Raw genomic sequence first — 22458 nt, forward strand, 5'->3', positions numbered from 1 at the left:
ATTTTTATAAATAAAAATGTTTTAGTGTTAGTAAAAGATTAAGTTCAATACCAAGTTTACGTATCTTAAAACTTAATACGATTACTTTTTATTTATTAAATCAAAATTACTGTTCACTTTTAACTTGTACAATAACAATGCAATATCAAAAATATCAAGGATTATTATTGACTATATACATATATCGATCTATTGTTCGTGTCGTTAGTTTACACGCTCATATCGTCATAGTGACAATATACGGCAAGCTCAATTTGGTATGCGCAGTGCGTCAGTATCGTCGGTAAAGAGGAATGAATATGCAGAGGTGGATTGGATCGAGACTAGATCTGATTTTTTATTTGCATCATTAAAATTACCAATATGTCGCCATCTCTTCCTCTTTCCTATGGTCCCAAGGACGGGTCACCACGTTCCTAGATCACTGACATACACAAGCACCATGCAAGGCAAAGTTAGGCAAAGACAGCCTTTGAAAGAAATATGGTTTTCCATGGAGTGATTGCAAGGTGTCCAATCGCGGATATACCGTCTTTTTGTGCATTGTTGATCGAGTTACCCAGCTTTAGTGACACACTTCTCACGGAGCGTTTTTGCGAAATATCGTAATGCTGTTCGTACAATCATGGGCCGAAGGAAGCCTTTAAGCTTATTAAGTATTTTAATTGAAAATCAGATTCAGAATCATCTTTTATTTGACAGAAGTAAAATAAACAGACTTATATTTATTTATTTTATGTCATAAATTGGCGGAGGAGCATATGTGCCACCTAATTTAAACTGCTCACTCCGCTTATAGACAATTTCGCTGTAAGAAATATTAACCATTCCTTACATCGCCAATGCGCCACCAACGTTGGGAACTAAGATATTATGTCCCTTGTGCCTGTAGTTACACTATATTAGAAACATGACAAATTACTTAATTAAATATATTAAATTCAGATCAAGATTAGAATTAATCACTTTACTAATCATGAACGCATGGAATGACGGCAAGAATGCTAGCGGCATTTCCCGGTTGATTTGCAATTCCGACTATGTGTGAAAATTACCATTGATGCGAATATGAGTTCATTTGGTGAATTTTGTATAACTTTTAAATGAACTCTGTATTTTATATTTAATTCATATCCGTATAATACTTGTGTGGGTGTAAATACGTTGTAGTTATATAATTTGACTCTACCAAATATATACATATTAAAACATTTACCTATACTACTAATACCTACACATCCATTTAGTCAAAAATATTTTTCTAAGGACATGGCTTAGATATGTCGAAGCCTGTTGGTTTAATTAACAGCCTAGCCATATTACTAAAGAGCCCCGACCAACAGCGTCATCATTAAATGCTAATTCAGCTACATTAAATTTCCGTTTATGGAGTAGGGTAATTTGGTTTACATTCCTGAAATAATAATAATTATTTTTGGCGAGATAAAATTTTATTAAAAAATTTTTTAGTTTAGTCTATGTCTATTTTCAGGAGAGTCAAGTGAAATAACCTTATTAGTATAAAGGATAGACTGTTGTGTTTAAGGCATTGGTAGATGGATAGGCAGAGCCGTATAATGATGAATGTAGTCGATCGAAATCGTCACCCCCATTTAACCCTCTCGAAGGTAATTTAAAAAAAATAGCCCTTGTCCTCGGGACTCCAACTACCTCCATACCATTACATCTAAATCCATTCAGCGCTTTAAATGTGAAGAAGTAACAGACAAAGTTATTGTCGCATTTATAATATTAGTACATATAGAGTATAAGCTATAGATATCTGTTTGTATGCAGGATATTTATATGTCTATGACAATACAAATGACTGTAGTCGTCGGACAAAATTATTAATGCAGTTTACATTACTAATAACACTAATGAAATCACTGAATACGCTGTATGCTTAGATCTTTAGAACTACGCAACGGATTTAGATGCGGTTTTTAATAGATAGAGTGATTCAAGAGGAACGTTGTATATAAAGACATTCTGTAGTATATATAGTATCGGCAGTGGAAGCCGGGGCGGATAGCCAGTACCATTATACGATAATGTGTCGTGACATTCATTATACCGACCGATAAATATAATGATTGCATCAATCATGAATATGAATTGATTTTGTAAATTCGTGTAGTGTTTTGACCTTGCTGCCATTGCTAAATCAAAGGCGTACACGTTATTTACGAGTATATTGAATACATTATTCGGGTCATTAACTTACACGATACAAGATAATTATTTGGTATTTTCAACATAAATATATTCGAAAATCGTTTATAAGAATGACTTAAGTCTCAATCCAGATTTTGAATTTTAAACTCTATTTATTTGATTTATAGTAAATTGCATGTCATTTAAATAATATACGACTTTAGATTATATAACAAAAAAACCTTCGCTCATACACGACCTTTGTTCAAAGATGTTTAATAAAGAAAAATATCAGGATATCAAGGATAAAATTAAGAACTAAAATAAAAAACAAAGCAGATATATTAGTACTCGTACATACTTATAATTAACACATATTTTGTTGTTAAAGATACTCACTCAATCATAATAATATGGAATATAGTGGCAGAAGGAATAACGTAAACAAACTTTAGATTATCATATTCGATGCGAATCGCAAATAGCTCTGCAATATTCTACACAACGAATTGTTAATTAATAATAAATCTATATTTACAGCACAACACTATTTCACGTCATGTCTTTTGTCCTAACTTTATTTCCGAAGTTCCGAGAGCAATTTCGCCCACGTTTAAAACGCCATTTTTTACGAATCCATAATGAAATAATATATATTATTTTAAACCTAGAACGATGATGTCATGTCAATTCAAGGGCAATTCGTTGGTAATATTTACTCTACTCGTCCTTGGTATTTCGTTCCTCATTCCCATCTTTGAGTTTTAGTCCTTTTCTTAATTATGCAATTCTTAAAACGTGACCAAAATGAAACAATACAGTTTAAGAATACTTTTTTCTTAAAAGTAATTGTATTAAAATTTATCTTGCTCGACTTATTATTTATGCTATAATCAATAATAGAATTAAAATTCAATTGTACCAGGTGCACCTTCAGTATTACAATGGCTCTCATATTATACTTAAAACTTCCAGCCAGTATGATGGAGTATCTACGTCCAATCATAAATCATATTAAACATAAATTCCATATTGATCAAATTTGACACATTCAAGAGCAAGTCATTCTCAAGTTAGGAGAGTTAGTTAGCTATGCAAGCTATATTTTTAGACTTTGTCTTCTAAACGAATTTTCAAATAAAGACGGATGATCAGGCATTTAATTTACGCTGGTAATTTTGCAATATTTCCTGGTGACCTTTGACGTTAATATCAAACACATGGTTCATGGTTTTATTGCAAATATGCTTCAAGGAATCAAGTGTCACGTAGCAAATTATCTTGTGATATATGTTTAAATTTAATTTTTCTTGAGTTAAATACTAGTTTTAATTGGAACTGCTCAGGAATTTCATGATATAGGCGATGACATCTATATTCATGTGATAGGTTAACTATCTCTTATCATACACCTTTGAATATATACAATGTTATTCTATTGTATTCACTATGCCCTTTTATTTAATGTATTAATTTAAATAACTCGACATGACTTAAACCTCTGATGACTTTAATCAACGTTAAAGAATTGAAACATATATACATACGTTTAATCTCATAATATACGAGTGTTTGTATTGTTTCATCATCAGTTCCGGCATTGAGAATTGTCTGAACTCTCAATATTTCCACTATAAATGAAAACGTAATGTAAAGTTAACTCTGAATTTTCATTAAATTACAATTTTCTATGATGAATCGCGTTCTTTTAGCGTTACACGAAATTGAGCCAAAATAACAGTATTTTGTTTGCTGCACGAAAAAAATAGCATCAATTGATTCGATCTCTTGACATTATAGCGACTTACTTAAAAACAAAAGATAATCGTAGATGATCTTCACTATTAAGAGAAGAAAATTAAATGTTAGCAAGATTTCTATAAAGGTTTAATTTAATTAATTGTGGCTTTTGAACTAAAACCATTGCATTAATAGTCCCCAGTACAAGGACCTTAAAATGTTTTGACGCATACAAATCACATCAACCTTTTAATACAATAAAACGACAATAGAAATGAAAACATATTTTTTATTTTTCAGATTTCCGATTGTTTTTATTTTGTAGGTAATTGTAATTGTATACGACAAATTTTACGTCAATTTAATATATTGAAATGATATACGTGAATATTTAAGTTTATTCATTCAGAAATGGACAAAAAGAAGTTTACGATTAGTAATGACTTTTTTTTTCATTTGTTTTCGGACTGACTATTTAACTCAATATATTTGTCGGAAAAGTCGATATTTGAATTTAGAATATATCATTTTTATTTTTGTCCGACATGTTTGTACGGGGAGTCATAGTGACGTCATATAAACATTTTTGGGATGGTTTACACTCCATACGTAACATGATTTTTGTCGGACAAAATAACCACAATTTTTAAATTAAATTTACTAAAAAAATATCAAAGTTGTAATACGGAGAGTCGTAGTGACGTCATATCGACAATTCCAGGAATCGAGAATTCGAAAACGCTGCAGCGCCGAAACTTTTCGCATCAAAAAAAATTGTCGGACTCATCGCAAAAAGGCGCTCACAAAGTCTTACATTTGTATTTGTCAAAAAAATTTAAGGTCCTTGTACTGGGGACTATATAAGTTTCACTATATAATCGAAGGAAATATAATACATATAATAATTATACCATATTTATAATATAATATATTGTTATATTTAAATATAAAATTGTTTTTTTTATTTAACGTAAATGCAAATTCTTACCTTGTTCAACTCTACGAGATTTTTCGAGTAATAATACTTGTTATAAATTGGGTTTAAACGGAAATGAAATATATTATTTAATATTAATTTTATTTTATAATCGCTATTAATTCGTTTTTATTGTTTTCATTTCCTAGTTTTGTAGTATCGCCTTGATATGTTAATAAATATTGATCAGTTTGCAATAAAAGTCTCGCAAAATATTCGTGAAAGGTTCTTATGTAACTCATTCGCCACACTGATAATTATGAATTCTTCCACCAAGTGGTTAATTTTTTTTCTCATAACGTTGTTTGCGTAACATCAGTTCTACGACCTTTAGTTTATTGTTATAGTTTATACAAAGTAATAGAATCAGGTATTTTATTGTAATCGTTTATGATTGTATTATATAACACCATCGGCATATTCACAAATTATTATTAAGTAAAAGTAGGAAACAAGGAAGCAAATTCTTGTAAAGTGTGATACACCGCTACAAGCGTTTACATTATACATTTTAAATAACAAGAAAACTAAACGCTACACTTCTTACATTAATATATATTTAAAATAAAAACAAAAATTTTACTTGACATTAATTAAGAAAGAAAAGAGGTTAACGTATAATGTATGGTTTGGAAAGTGTAATTGTATCGCGGATAATGTTTAGCGTAAAAAATATTATACGATGTAGAAAAAAAATCGTATGAATTATTTTTTATATTTAACTGAGACTGATTTCTAATCAGAAACAGATTATTCTCACTATTTATGAGCAAGTAAGAAAATAAGAAAGAAAGAAAGAAAGGGATGTTTATTTAGGACACGGCACAATTATAAAAGTATAAAAAAAAACTAAATGAAAAATAATTCCGTACAATACCTAAGTAATAACTTAATCTAAAAAAAATACAACATAGTTGGAATGTAGATATAAAAGAAGAAATTGGGTAAGCAATGGTAGTAATAGTGTCCTAAATAGGTGTACCATTCAGCTTCCAAGTTGAGTTCCAAAAACCCAACGCTGATTTTCAATCGTACCCTATGTATTTGTGACGGGCTGTGACAATCTATGCTAAATCGTGTTGAAATACGACATCCTTCATTATTCTTAAGGTGTTGTGGTAGCTTGTGATTTTTATTTATGGCATTGGTTGGCGGACCACCTGATGGTAAGTGGTCACCTCCGCCCATAGACAATGGCGCTGTAAGAACTATTAACCATACCTGACATCGCCAATGCGCCACCAACTTTGGAAACTAAGATGTTATGTCCCTTGTGCCTGTGATTACACTGGCTCACTCACCCTTCTAACTGGAACATAACTATACAGAGTACTGTTATTTGGCGGTAGAATATCTGATGAGTGGGTGGTACCTACTCAGATGGTCTTGCACAAAGCCCTACCACCAAGTAATCGATTTTATTTTCCGGATAAAACGTTCAAATATCCTTTTATTCGACTTGTACCATGTGAAACAATTTCGAAATATTTTTGTCTTAAACTAATGTTGCGAACGCTGTGATTTTTACATGATTACGTGAATGGTTATTGATTAAAATAAAATGTTGGTATTACTATGTACAATTAAAGCTCGCTATAAATTCCACGTCAAAAGAAGAAGTACAGTAAGTGATGAACCTTCCAAGTGTAAACCAGCTGGTTCCGTAATATATATAGCTATATTAAAAGTGCGGTCCCGACGAGTTTTTTTAAGTATTTTATATAAATTGTTAACCATATTAAATGGATAGATCCAGAAAATGGGGGAATGTATGGATTCACAATTTCAGACAGCTCATTAAAAGTAAAGCCGCGGATTGTAAAGCAGATTTACCTAAACAATTTTATGTTGGGGCCCGACGTCATAGCTACAACTTATTTACGTTGTCCTTTTACTTGTATTGGATCAGGATCAGAAGAAAGTCGAAACTCACTGCAGAGCATGTGTGCGAAATGCCAGAATGTGAAATGCGATATTGACTTTAATAATTATATAACGGGGCGAGATTACTTTGATTGTTGATTTGGATAATTAATGAATAGTTGGCAATAATGTTTGATGGCTGATTTACTTTTAAGAGCTCCCGCGGGTCACAACGAATGGAGTTATTAGTGTCATGGCGAATGCGATGGTTGCTTGCAAACCCATTTGCTCTTAATCGAGATGAATTATTGTAATCCTTTGATATTATTATGATTCTTCCAAATGTCGGATCAATCCCCGAACCCAACTATTCGGCATCCTGCTCCTCCTACATATATCATTTATAGGATATTCGTATCAAATTGGCGTACTTATTCCGTCGGTGGTCAAAGTTTCATGAGTGAGATACGAAGTGAATTCTTAAAGAATCGCACTGCAGACGAAGAAGGCCTCTCGCTTAACCCAACATCGATTCTTTTAATTTTTTATTTACGTGACACAATTACTTATAATTTTAGTTTTTATCTTAAAATATATTAATTAGTAATGTTTTTCCTTCATGCTATAAGGTAAAATGTTTGTTACAATTTGTTATAGACGGACTAAGTATTTGTAGGAGATATTTATGTTTCACAGTTACCCCCCCGTTGATGGCGGATAGACAAACTTGAGAATTTTTAGTATAGTCAATGGGTAGTATTACCAGTTCCATTTTATTTAAATAAGTAGGGTTAGGGTTAGGGTATTAGATGTTGATAACATAATCGCCATAAGTCAATTTAGTTCATAGTTATACAATTTCATCAATTATTTTATCCGTAATATATGTAGCCAATAAAAAAATAGTCATTTTATTTATAAGATATTTAAATTTGATGTAGGTATTTTGAAGCGTGATAATTACTGCTACGTGCTAATTAGTTTCGCACTGTGGTTTCTTTCCTCGTTAACGACGTTTTTGCTTGGTCAAGTTTGCAGTGTAGTTTTTTTTTTATTAGTAAAACTATTAGCTGCATAAGTAATGCTTTTCGGCCACTAATAAATTATAAAAAGAAAGTAGTTAGGATTGCCGTTAGTGTGTGCTGACGCGCAGGCTTTTAAATATGTAAATAACTGAAAAGATATGACAGATTCTACATTAAGTGCAACCAAAAAAAATGGATAATGGATCTATTAGCCGCGGTGAAATTATTGTCTGTTTGATTTAGTTATTTATGTAATTTATGAGTTCCTAGCAAAAGATACACACTAAATACATATTCTTTATATTAAACAATATAAGGTTTACAAATTGTGTGCTCCTTCAAGTAGGTATAGGAGACCACAGCATGCACTATAAAACAAAAAATATTTAAATACAATTAAAAATAATGCATAACAGTAAAAATCAAATAGAAATTAGAAACTTCAATTTAGGAATAAACTTATTAATTAAAAAATAATAATATTTAATTTATATAAATTTTTAATTATAATAATTTACAATAAAATATATCACTTTTATAATATAAATTTCTTTTTTTTATAATATATAAATATTATTCATATTTTCTTCAAAAATTGTATGAGCTACAATTTGATAATCACAATTTTTCCAAAATTATGACCGTTTACGAGAAAATCGCTAAAAAGCGTTTGTCGCGACCTTTGACCCTGAACTTTCTTAGTGTCACGTGGATCGATGGGGACTTTTGGGATTCTAAACAAAGAACCATTTTTTTCTGAAGTCGAACTTCGAAATCGCAGGAAATACGTAAATCTATGGTTTGTTTATCTTTATTCCTTCTTCGATTGGAATAAAGTACATAAGTGTGGGAAGGCATGGGGCTTCCTTTTTCAAAAGCGTTGCACTAATATCTTGAAGCCCATTTCTTTCAAGTTTTAGTATCTTCACACAACTGACCCGGGGAGTCTCATAATGATCAAAATTATATGTAATTCTTCATTGTTGAATAAAGAAATTTGAGTTTGATCACTTCCTAAAAATATTTTTGTTCTACGACAAATCGTTTATCATTGCTTTTACTAGACTACGACTGACGTACATAACTTTATCAAGTTTTATTTTTAGACGGCTGGCATTATAATATAACTACGTAAAGTATGTTTTCACACGATTTTCGATTGTCTGTATTTAATATGCGGCATTGTTATTTATTAATAACGAATTATAGTTCTAGCTACTGTCCCCGGTTTCACTCACACAATAGGAGTGTATACACAACTCTTATAAACGTTTTTTTTCTCAGCTATAATATGCATAAAATGCGTGTGTCATATTTTTAAACCTCTCTCTTTAATCACACTGTTTATTGATGTAAAGCGCATCCGTTGCGTAGTTTAAAAGGTCTAAGCGTACAGACGACGGGAAGCGACTTTTATATATTATGTACTTATTACGCAGGCACGTCGCATCGAATCTACAATCTACTAAAGATTGTTATATTATATTAAATAGTAAAAATAACATATGCTTCAAAATGTATTAAAACAATCGTTTCAATACGCAAAATAAAGAGAGTTTAGCATGTTTTACAATATGTTAGCTCACCAATTTTATATCATATTATGCTACGTAATTTAGATTAAATTTTGACAAGTTTCTATTTAACCCGTGAGTGTGTGTGGGTCACCTTTTGTAACTGGATTTTAAGTAACTTCCATCCAATTCATCAGTTTGAATTTCCACACATTTTGGGTACTGTTGAAGAAGCTATCTATACTATTGTCTATTATTTTTATATATAATTCTTCTGTCCTCCTAAAAGGGTGGAGCAATTTTGATTGTGTTTTTTGTGTTTGAGTGCCTTCATGGATTGCTTAGAATGGATCCGGTAGGCCGCTAGGGTCGGGTTCTAGGATTTTTTGTTCGTGCGAAGTCGGCACGGACAGCTAGTACCACAATAAATTTCTTCCTATTAATTAATAATTTAAAAAAAAAAATAGTGTTCTTAAGGTTCATATTTTTTTTGATTTATTACCATATAGAAGCTTATATATTTATCCGTTTATGTATTCCATGTTATATATTTAAATGACTCAGAACCTTGTTATTAAATCTGCCATGTAGAATGTCTAAGATGATAATGGATATAATTGTAGTCGAGCGTAATCATAATTACCGATATTACGGTTATATAAGATGCAAGAGTAATGCAAGATTTATTGATCTTAAATATTATAGAAGTAACCTCGCTTACAAATATGATCGCTTTAATGTGGAATTTTGTTCAAAAAGCTAGATAACGGTTTTTCTATTTCGCTGTATATACTCATATCTACACACTTATTACAAAAATTATACTAGTGTATATCTGTACGAGTAACTGATGTTAATTACGCGTTCCACTGCGCGATTTTTTACTACATATTTTTTAATTGATCGCAGAGCAATCGATGAAATATAAACCCAAAATAAGTACGTGAAATCTCAGTGGTTTTTGGAACGATTTTAAAACGCATTTTTCCCTTTAGAAACACCTATTAAAGGGACAATAAACTTGACTCGATGTCGTTTACGAAGCATTTTTAATAAACTTTTTCATTACTTTTCAGTACCTGCTCTTTTTGATTTCAGTAATTAATATAATACCCAAAATTAAATTTTATAATAATGATTTCCGGTTGGTTTCATTATTGGATATTAGGTTACATTGTCGTGAAAAGTAATATAAATTTATTATTAAAACTTGAGTAGAGAAAACTTTGGAATTTTATCCTCTTCTATAATTGAAATCAAATAATTACTGTTTGCGGCCTTGATTGTGATCATTATCTACAGTTATATTGAAACAAACAAACATTTCAAATAAATAATACATTTATATATCGTCTCATTATTTTACTTTTTTTTTTAATGTTAACGAAAACCAGTTAAGGTCAAAAATTTCTCGTACGACGGAGCCGGAAGTTGAGAAAAGAGGGTAATGTTTAGAAAGTTAAGTAATTGTATGGAACTCACGATCAGTTATAATAATTATCATTGGCCATACACTCAACGAAAATAAATATTTGGTATCTCCGACTTAATGGTAGATATAGGCTTAATAAGATAATACTATCAATTAAATATTATTATTTTTGTAATATTTGTTATGTACATTCAATATAAATTAAATTACTTGGCGGTAGAAATCCGCAATCGCGTCTGCGTAAGTACTACCCTTGCATATGCTATCGCCAAGCAATACTACAATACCATGTTCCGGTTTGAAGGGTGAAAGAGGCAGTGTATTAAAAGGCATAAGGGACATAACATCTTAATTTCTAAGGTTCACTGCACATTAAAATTAAACAAGGTGGCCCTTTTTTATATTGTCTGGGTAGACATATGACTCCACTCCACGTGATGGTGAGTGGAAGTGGAGTCCAAACGCGAAGACGACTAGTTCAGTCAGCAAGAATGAACAGTACTAGTCACCCTCGCCATGCCGGCTCGTAAGATCCCTCCTTTGAAGGCACCCAGGTTATAAGAGGAGGGGAAAACGTGTGCTGGTAAAGAGTTTCATTTTTTGACGGTGTGACAAAGAAAAGAGCTGTCAAATTTCTTTGTGCGCGATGGTATCGATGTCACAGTTAATTATTTGCCTCTGTCTACATATTTAATAAAAACCTTGCTCTTAATTTTAAAGATTAAAGTAGAAAAATAATCAAAAGATACGAACTAAACGGAGGTTTTTAAAATATAAGAGATACAAGATGAGCAATTAAGGCTGCCGGAGAGAGTAAATCATTTATTATCACCTCATTAATTAAAAGAGTTCGTATATGTTTTTTTTTATATCTCATTCCAGATCCTTGTCTTTATATACTTCGTTTCGCATCTCAATTGAAATTTGAAGACAAAAAACACGAGGTCAGCATGACTGCACTACGCCTGGTGCAGCGGATGAAGAGAGATTCCATTCATTCGGGTCGGAGGCCGTCCGGGGTTTGCGGGGCAGGTAGGATAACTAACAAAATAATCTTTGATTTTGAGCAAATTATAATTTGTATTAACTAATAACATTGTTCTTTCTTGTAAATATTAAATTTTGATATGTTAGAAAATTTTAATTAATTAAAAACTAAATTAAAGCTAACATCGAACGATAGTCTAGAACTTTATCAGTGGCATCCTCATTTTTAGACGTAAGGAAGTCAAACGATTAATATTGATACTACTCGGTTAGAATATCTTTGTTATAGTTTTTTTTTATAGTAGCGGTGGTGGTGACCACTTACCCTTGTAAACTACCGCCGTCCAGAGACTTTTGTTTAGTGTTAGTAAAAATTTTTTTTAAAAAAAATACATTATTTGTATATGTAGTTTTATTAGCGTATTTCATTTTCAGCGCTCCTAATAGCAGCTCGTCTGCATGATTTCTCCAGAACCACAGCGGATGTTGTAAGAATTGTTAAGATCCACGAGTCAACTCTGCGTAAGCGTCTCATTGAGTTTGGCGAGACACCCTCCAGTGCCCTCACCCTGGACGAGTTTATGACCGTCGACTTGGAGGAGGAACAGGATCCACCAGCTTTCAAAGCAGCGCGGAAAAGGGATAAGGATCGGTTACAGAAGGTATTACACATGGAAACGATCCTAATAACTTGCATAAATATTGTTTCTTTAGTTAAACACTGACTTCTCTCTTTCAATCATTATTGATTTGGCATTTGAAAGAAGAAGACGTATGACTAGTTATGCATACCCTCTATATCTATGTATATATTAAATAAAAGCGAAATACCCCTCACTGCATTTTTAGCATTAGCAGCCTGTAAATTTTCCGACTGCTGGGCTAAAGGCCTCCTCTCCCTTTGAGGGGAAGATTTGGAGCATATTCCACCACGCTGCTCCAATGCGGGTTGGCGGAATACACATGTGGCAGAATTTCGTTGAAATTAGACACATGCAGGTTTCCTCACGATGTTTTTCCTTCACCACCGAGCACGAGATGAATTATAAACACAAATTAAGCACATGAAAATTCAGTGGTGCCTCTCTGGGTTTGAACCCGAAATCATCGGTTAAGATGCACGCGTTCTAATCACTGGGCCATCTCGGCTCACTGATTAATCATGAAATCTTAGAAACAAAAACATCTACAAACTTTAAATTTGGCAGGTAGGTTCTTTATAGGGTGTAGACATCCTGATAACAAATGAGAAACACTGATAATTTTAGAGGTTTCTAATGGGATGTCGTAAATAAACACATTTTGTGCACTTAGATTGTAAACACTGGTTGAACCCTATGAGATAGATCAAAATAATGTACTACAGTATTGTACACGTTAAAAAGGTGTAGAAAAACGTCCACGATGGTATATGTCTTATCTCTTAGCGATAAAATAAAATAAAAGTGGTAGACTTTTGGCAATCAATAAGCAAGTGTAAACACTTCTATATTGAATAAAGATTTTTGACTTTGACTAACCAATTTTGATCCTTTACATTTAACGAGAAATATTGACTTATTTACGAAGCGATTTTAAGCAATACTGAATTAATCCTTATCCTAAGAAGTACCCTTAATATAATATATATAATACGTACCCATACCCTATATATAATACGTACATTTAATATATCAATATTGCCCTGTACAGCATTTAATTTAAATTAATATTTTCGAAGAAATTACAGCTTAAAAATGCAGGGCCATAGCCGTTTGTATTGTCTAAAGACAAAAAAGCTGTGAATGTTGTATATAAAAAGGCACTCTGTAGTATATTTAGTGTGAGCATTGCATCCGTGCGAGGCCGGGGCGTATAAAGAAACCGTAAGTTAAAGCTGGAATTGGAACAAATACTAATTAATAAAATATAATTAAAATTAAGCAATGAATAACCGCAAAAGCTCAACGTCACATGAGGTGAATGCTTCTTAACGTTGTAGGTGACCTTCCTGTGAGGGAAAAAAATCAACAATTTTGATACGATATAACAAACTAATCTATAGGTCTTAAGTTACACGCACACACACAAATATACGCGCCCATAGACACACATTATACTGTTATGTATTTTATATTTTGTAATACGAACTATTTAACAATTGAGTAACTTTAACATTACAGTTAATGGAAGAAGAAGATGGCGAAAAAGAGTTAACCGAGCTGCAAAGAGATATAGAAGCTCAATTAGACAAGGACACTACAAAAAGAAAGAGAGCAGCTCTCGTTTTATCTCCGACTCCATCGATGTTGCAAATGGGTGAATGTATATTCTGCATCATTGTTATATAAGACTAGCTGTACCCGCGACTTCGTGCGCGTTTTAATTTATAAAAAAAAGCGTGACTTTATTATTATTTTACACATACTTCTAAAAGAAATGTAGCCTTAGTTATTCCTTATTACATCAGCTATCTGCCAGTGAAAGTCCTGTCAAAATCGGTCCAGCCGTTCCAGAGATTAGCCGGAACAAACAGACAGACAGACAGACAAAAATTGTAAAAAATGTTATTTAGGTATATGTACCGTGTATACATATATGCATTTAGTAAAACGCGGTTATTTATTATATGTATACATTGACCATGGCCGGTGAGTACTCTGAAGAGTATCTACTGACCATGCCTGCATCACTAGGTGAGGGCTGGGGCTCTCAATATGCTACTCCTATTCTACACCTGTAATATAAAATACTGTGTCAGTAATATCACAAACAACCCTCACCGAAAATAGGTGTGTTAACAAGTGCGCAGATATAATCAATTTATATGCGGATACTCCTGCATTTTTGTGTATAATTATCACGTATCATAAATGCTTTGATTCAACCGTCCTTAAATCAGTCTACCAGCATATACAAAAACGTTAGTTGAGTAATAAAATTTATTGTTTTTGTCCGATCCGTAATTGAATAATGTACTTTATAAGCGTATTATATTTAACAATTTTAATTGACTATAAATTCTGATGTACTTGTGTAAAATTATTTTAATATGTAGGTTAAAATTGAATTGAATTTTAAAGTCTTTTTTTTTATATATATTGAATTATTTATATAACTCTTCATACTCTTCTTACTTGATGGTAGGGCTTTGTGCAAGTCCGTCTGGGTAGGTACCACTCACTCATTAGATATTCTGCCGCCAAACAACAGTACGCAGTATTGTTGTATTCTTGTTTGAAGGGTGAGTGAGCCAGTGCAGCTACAGGGACAAGGGACATAACATCTGAGTTCTCAAGTGCGGTAGCGCTTTGACGATGTAAAGAATGATTAATATTTCTTACAGCGCCATTTTCTGTGGGTGGTGGTAAACACTTCACATGAGGTGGTCTATATGCTCGTCCGCCAACCTATACCATAAAAAAAGGAATTTTGTTTTTATAATACGACCACCTAATGTTGTCATCACCACCGTGAAAGCACAAAGCAGATAGACCGAGTTAAATTTGCACTTATAATATTAGTATAGACTAACATTCTTTAGTGTTCAATGACAATATGTGTTTGATTAAAAAAATGTATATTTTAAATAGACAAGGATGAATTTGTGTTATAAATGAAATATGATGTTATAAATAACTAAACTCAATGTGTTATAAAATACAGTTTCTTTTCAAAATAAAATAAATAGTATAGTTAAATTTTAACAGTTATTCCGTTAACAAATCAAGGTTATACGCCAATTAAACTATGCACGTCTGAGTTAATGAAGCGTAAATATTATTTATATATATTTTAAGCGACCGTTGCGCCAGCTTTGCAAGTGATAACTGAACTATAAGTAAAATACATCCCATGAAAAATATAAATGTAAAAATGAGAACCAAGTCCAATATTATGACATATACCTTGGTTGTTGACTTCAACGACAAAAGAAGTGAGATCTAAATGGGTGCCAAGTACAATGGTCCTTCCTGAAATTTATTTATAACTACATAAAATATCATTTCTTCTTATAACTTAGGATAATATATTGTTGCCTAAGGTCTGACTTGGCTAGTTCTCATATACGAATTATATTATATATAGCTATATGTAGCTATAATACATATTCATTTGTTGATAGAGCTTCTTTCAAGTCTGTCTGGGTAGGTACCACCCAGACACCCACCGCCAAACAGAAATACTCAGTGTTGTGGTGTCCCAGTTCGAAGGAGGAGCCATTGGCACAAGCGCATAACATTTTAGTTCCCTAGGTTGATAGCTTTGGTGGTTTAAAGTTTTATATTTCTTAAGGTACAAATGTGCAATGGTGACTACTGACGTCAAGTGGGTAATTTACCTACATATGTAATAATAATATATATAAAAGCTAAATCTATATATTAATTTTATAAGTGTGAAGCTAACTCTGTCTGTCTTACTGTCGCTCTTTCACTGCCAAACCAATGAACCGAATTTGACGAAATTTGGTACGAAGCAAACTTGAATTTCAAGGAAGGACATACGCTACTTTTTTTGCCTAACACATGAGAACCAACCCCTAAAACGCGAGCAAAGTCGCGGGCGACAAATAGTATTAAATACATATATTTGTATACTGTGTCAGATGCAGAAAAACTAAGAATATGGTTTATTTTTTTAATATATTATATTTTCAACGTATTGTAGATGAAGGATCGACGGAAGACGCCGAAGCGACTCGATTTGCAACAGAAGATACATTGTCTCTCATCGGTGAAATAACTAAGGATGTACAGCCTAAGGAAGATTCTAACACTAAGAACGAACTTCACTTAGAAAAAGGGCTCGGTAACTAAAATCCTAATATATTAGGTCAACAAAAAAAAAACTTTACACAAATATTTGTCATTTTATTTTATTTCCCAAAAGGTCCAGAATTAGTGGTCATCGGGTTGGGTCAGCAAGAAGAAAAGTCGGAAACGTTTGTTAAGCCAGAAGGAAAGCAGCAACTCAACAAGGACCTGCATAATGCAGAAGATTTGCACCTCAGCAACCAAGACGAAGAGTATGTAAATTCACTAATCATGACCGAGGAGGAGGCCCGACATAAGACTCTTCTGTGGCACAATATTAATGCTGATTATTTAAAAGAACAGAAAAGTAAGGAATTGAACAGATACTGTTTTAGTAATATTTTATTTGATAACAATCAAATATTTATCATTAATAATATTTTACGGAATCATTTTGTGATTCATTAGTTTATTTTGCTAATTGCAAATTTCTATTTGTTTACATAAGAAATCGTTTTGATGGTGATATCCTCCCCAAGGAAGGTTTGCCAAGTACGCAGGGCATGTTATAGTGCCTATATGGTACACAAGTGTGAGCGCTGACTCAAATGCACTTTCTATTTATGGCCACTTGATGTTAAGTGGTAACCGTCGCCCTTAGACATTAGTGCCGTAAGAAATATTAACCATTCCTTCCAACACTTGAGAACTAAAATGTTATGTCCCTTGCGCCTGTACATTGGCCCTTTAATAATAGAACACAACAATATCAAGTAACGCTGTATGGCAGTAGAAAATATGATGAGTAGGTGATACCTATTGAAATAAAACTAGTTTTTAACGGATTTAATCGCGTATATTAATTATTTTAACATCCCGACGTTTCGAGCACTTTGCAGTGTTCGTGGTCACGGGCAGACTGCGAATTTTATTTGATGTTTCCAGTCCGTACTGGTTCACATAATGTTGTCTTAGATTTTCGCGATTATTACACATTGAAATAAAACTAGTTTTTAACGTATTTAATCGCGTATATTAATTATTTAATTATCAGACTGCCCGTGACCACGAACACTGCAAAGTGCTCGAAACGTGGGGTGTTAAAATAATTAATATACGCGATTAAATCCGTTAAAAACTAGTTTTATTTCAATGTGTAATAATCGCGAAAATCTAAGACAACATTAGGTGATACCTATCCAGACAGGCCTTCACAAAGACTTACTCCTTGGTGGTAGGACTAACTATTCAACCAACCATCGTTAAATTTTGCATACACATTATGATTCTTTCATCGATAAAACATGTCCCCTCTCCCCGAAAATGGACGAAGCTGGGGCGAGAGCTAGTAATAACATAAAGTTATGCTTCTAACTCATTATTCGTTTTTAATTTAATGTACAGTTAAAGAAGAAATTCGCGCTAGAGAGAAAGAAGAAGGCAAAGATAAGAAGCGTAAAGTCAGAGGCTCCTACAAAAAGAAGGTAGCTTGTAACGCCGCTACCGCCGGCGAGGCGATCGGCAAGATGTTGGCCGAGAAAAAAATGAGTTCCAAAATCAACTACGACATTCTAAAGACTCTGGACCAGCCGGGAACAGCGCCGAGTCCAACCACGGCCGGCGAACCGGCCCCGCAGAGCGAACAGACGGAGCAGGAGTAAGTTTTGTATCCCTAATCAATGAAGTATCATCTCAAATATATATTTTATTATTAATGGTAATAATTACCTTTGAATTGAAAAATAATTATGAACTAATCATTAAATAAATAATCTCAACAGGCCAGTAACACCGTCGGTCATGGAGACGGTGGTGGAGAGCGCGGTGCCGGCCTCGCCCGTGCCCCGCAAGCGCAAGAAGAAGCCCGCGCCCACGTTCAACACGGCGCCCGCCACGCCCGCGCGCGCGCCGTCCGCGCCCGCCACGCCCGCCACGCCCGCACCCGCCACCCCCGCGCAGGCACAAGGTAAGCGAATATGTCCACTATTTGAGAAAAAAACAAGGAGAAAAGGTATAATTTTAAACAGCCAGCCAGTCAGTCGTAGAGTCTAGCTTTCATACTTTATAGATTGATTATGACGATTTGTGTGTTCGGGAATCAATAACATAAAAATAAAAGATTAGTAACGGTCGATGATGCAATCAATTCAATCTTTATCGATTGCCAGTTGATTGTCTAATCCGAGCCATAACAATCGAACCGTTTCGATCGCAAGTCCACGACATCGTACGGGTAAAAATCATACCTTTGTTTGATTTTGGACTGGACCTTTGATCTCTTAATTATTATATTTAAATTTTCCAAAAAATACTTTTTTCTGCTAACTTTATAAAATAAAACTGTATTCCAAATACGAGCTTTCTAGACTCAGGCTGTGTTGGCTATTCGCTGAGTTTATGATATCAAATGCTCTACAATATACATTGGCACTGTAATAAATATTAACCATTCCTTACATCCCCAACGCGCCGCCAACCTCAGGAACTAAGATGTTATGTCCCTTGTTCCTGTAGTTACACTGGCTCATTCACTCTACAAGTCGAAACACAATAGGAACTACGATAATTAAACTCGCTCACTTACCCTTCAAACCGGAACACAAGAATACTAAGTATTGCTGTTTGACGGTATGCGATGAGTGGATGGTAACTGCCCAGACGGGGTAACCCAAAGACCTCCAACCAAGTAACTTTAAATAATGATTCCAATAATGTTGTCAGAATAGCTGGTTCTTAATATATTATACTCATAACATTGATACTAATTTCGACAGATGCAGCAGATGACTACGACGAAGACTTGGAAGTCGAAGAAACCGCACCCGATGTCAGCGAACAGCTGTCCCTCGCTGCGATGCTGAAAAATGGAGACGACGACGATTACTATGACTATGAGGAATACTAGCGATCTCTTAGTTGTATTTCCATATTTATTATTAGAAATGCTTGAACATAATATCTGTATAAGCAAAACATACTGGCTGCTCCGGTGTTAAAATTTAAATAAAATAAAAATAGGATTTGAGTGTTCGTTAGGAATATATCACTGCGTATTTAATAGAATCTGTATAAGAGTGTATCGGTAGTGACTGTTAAACATTAGTTCAAGGTAATATGAACAGTGCTTTGTACAATTTTGTGCCTTCTCTACTAAGAGATCGCTTTATAGTTATCCTGAGAATCTCAATATGTCAAAAGATCACACAACAGAAACACAACAGAAAATATAAACGCCTTCAAACATTGATTGCCTTTAAATTGTTAAAATGATAAACAAAGCAATACATAACTTATGTAATATATGGTTGTTTTTTATATTTTTATAAAATTTTAATAAGGAAAAATATTTTAAAAGTAGAATGTGGATAAAATAGTGGTTATATAATGTATGTAGACGTAGAGAACGAAGCGTAATAAAAGTTAAAGACTCGTATCCCTAGCGCTCCTAAGATTTTAGTACTCTGCGGGTAGCGAACGTTCAATACAATGTGGATTACAATACATTCCGATTGCAGGAATAGTAAAGACAAACAAATCTAAGATTTACATATTCCATGGAAATTGATAATAACTCTGCTGTATTATGCAGTCTAACCGGTTCTTGATTAATATATCTTTGTACTAGTTTATTTACCACAGATAATATAAATCTCGACCAAAGTTTCTATTATATATTTTTATTCCTCCTGCCATTGGAATTGACTATACTAATGTTAGCTTACAAAATAACTGTCAAATTTATAGACGCTTACATTTTTTTTTTAAATATTTTTTAAGGTAATTTTTATAAGTCAAGAATTATTTAAAATCTGGTTGTTCCGTTTAACTCTTTCCGCGATTGTTGACCCACCGCTAAATTTATAGAGGAGTGTAGAGAGCGTTGAAAGATAATACATTTTTACAAAAATTGTAAAATGTATGAAATTTAGATGATGCCGCTCGCAGCTAAGAGGGTGAATTTGACTAAAAATAAATTAGAGAAAGTTAGACATCTACCTTCAAAATGCGTTATTTTCAAATTACTTCATAAATCAAATTATAAGTCCTATTTAGTAAACACATTAATTATAATTTTAGGTAATACCATCTTGTTATATTAGTCCCATTTTGGCAATTTTTGGAACCCTTATTAAATAAGAGATACTTCTTACCTCTTCACTCCATAGTTTGTAGCGGCAATTAGACGTATTACTATTAATAATGACTCTTCATAGGATTTTTTTTCTGTTTTAGAATTTAATACTAAAATATAGAAAATAGCATATATCCCAAATTATTATCCTTAATAATAGACTGTTAATGTTATTTTAATTATGAAGAACGGAAAAATAGTTGAATGTTGAGTTGATCAGTTATCTTAGTATGATTAGATTTAATTTTAAAAGAAGATAAAATAAAATATGATTGTAAAGTGATGTGAATACTTATAAGAAAAACGTTTTTTTAACACTAGTTTTTTAATAAGGCTTTTGGTAACGAAGCAATTTTTTCCTTGGCGTATTTTAAAGATGAAAAAAGAAAATGTCGTTCAAGTTGAACGAAAATAATTGTAAGTCATTTTAAATGATTGTAATATGTTTTTAGAATGGGGTACGTGATTCGAACCTTTATGGTGATCTTCCCACTTCTTTGGTTAATTTATAAAACGATGCTTTAGCAAGAGGGTTCCCATCAAAATACCAAAAGTATCAGTACTGATGAATATTTATAGAAGAGTGTTTTAAGACCTTTAGTTATTGATTTTGTAACCGATGTAGGCACAGTTTTAAACTATTCCATTTCATAAAATATTTTTAATCAAAAACCATTATATTTGGTTTATATGTTTTGTAATACTTAACAATTTCTATTATTTAATGCGACATTTTTTTTAAATCATCTAACCTTCTACTAAATTTAACATTCTAAAAAAGTACTGTACAATAAGGCATGTTAACATGTTATGTAAACTACTTTAGATCTCAACTAATCGATTTTATAAGAATAATACACATTATATGAAATATAAGTATTACTCCTTTTGTATTGTTAAAGTGTATTCAAAAATAATAATCATACCTAAATATGACGGCTAATTTACTTAATTTGGCATAACAACTGATAACAAAAAAATAAAACAAGGCTTGTTGAACGCTTGATAAAAATGATAAATACAATTTGTATAAAAATCGAATTGAACAAAAACTTTTGACCAGTGCATTTTATTTAAAAAAAATAAGTTTTTTTTATTTATTAATATTTCTATCAAATGTAATAAGTATCATATTAGAAATTAAAATTTCTTTTTTCTATTTATTGCATTTAGGTATTTGAGAGTTGGTTGCAATTTGTTGCAATCGGAATTTGATAGCAATAAACAATTATAGTATAGGACTATGTATGTTATCACTAGCAAGGTCAACATAATGAAAAAAAATAGTTTTAATAGTATTATTTTTGTTATATCATTCTTTCATTAAATGTAAGTTTTGTTTATGATAAAGGCCAAATAAAGATTAAAGCTGTTTTTATATTTTATTGAAATTAACAAGTAGGTACTTGCCGCCAAACTTATTTTTTTAAGGAGTTTTGCTAAATATTATTAAAATCCAAGAAACCATTAAGTATTTATTGTAATAGTTTGCCAATGTAAGATAATGTTAAATAATGTTTGGTAATATTATATAAAAAAGTTAGCTCTTTTAATTTAAAAATATTTTTTACAAATAATAAAAATAAAATTTTAAAAAGTAGCGTAGTCACATAATTATTTGGTTTTTTCATTAATACTTATAGGAATAATAATTATAATAATATTTCATGTACGTGAAAACTTGAATTTGATAAAGATACAGATACGAAGGTAATATGTAGATACAATACAATGTTTAATTTTACAGTATTACTTATTTTATTAACAATAACATATTAATGTCAAACAAATGTCTTTCCAAAAAGGAGGACTAAGAATTCCCAATCCAGTAAATTTATTGTACTGGTAATTAAATTTATTTGTGTTGATTTTAGTATCTATTGATTTATTTTTCAG

General features: G+C 32.3%; 1 protein-coding gene across 2 annotated transcripts in view; it reads left to right on the forward strand.

Moving 5' to 3' along the window:
* The window catches only part of LOC125070813 (transcription factor IIIB 90 kDa subunit), a 36585-nt gene extending 14678 nt beyond the window's left edge, over positions 1 to 21907 (forward strand). For both annotated transcript variants that reach the window (XM_047680796.1, XM_047680795.1), the window contains exons 5-12: positions 11590 to 11739; positions 12130 to 12356; positions 13857 to 13992; positions 16345 to 16485; positions 16567 to 16797; positions 17835 to 18087; positions 18212 to 18396; positions 19205 to 21907. In XM_047680796.1, coding sequence (XP_047536752.1) covers positions 11590 to 11739; positions 12130 to 12356; positions 13857 to 13992; positions 16345 to 16485; positions 16567 to 16797; positions 17835 to 18087; positions 18212 to 18396; positions 19205 to 19335 — 1454 coding nt within the window. In that variant the 3' untranslated portion in view covers positions 19336 to 21907. The remainder of the gene's footprint in view (positions 1 to 11589; positions 11740 to 12129; positions 12357 to 13856; positions 13993 to 16344; positions 16486 to 16566; positions 16798 to 17834; positions 18088 to 18211; positions 18397 to 19204) is intronic.
* The last annotated feature ends 551 nt before the right edge of the window (positions 21908 to 22458 follow it).

Source organism: Vanessa atalanta, chromosome 18 (assembly GCF_905147765.1).
Source record: "Vanessa atalanta chromosome 18, ilVanAtal1.2, whole genome shotgun sequence".
NCBI lineage: Eukaryota > Metazoa > Arthropoda > Insecta > Lepidoptera > Nymphalidae > Vanessa > Vanessa atalanta.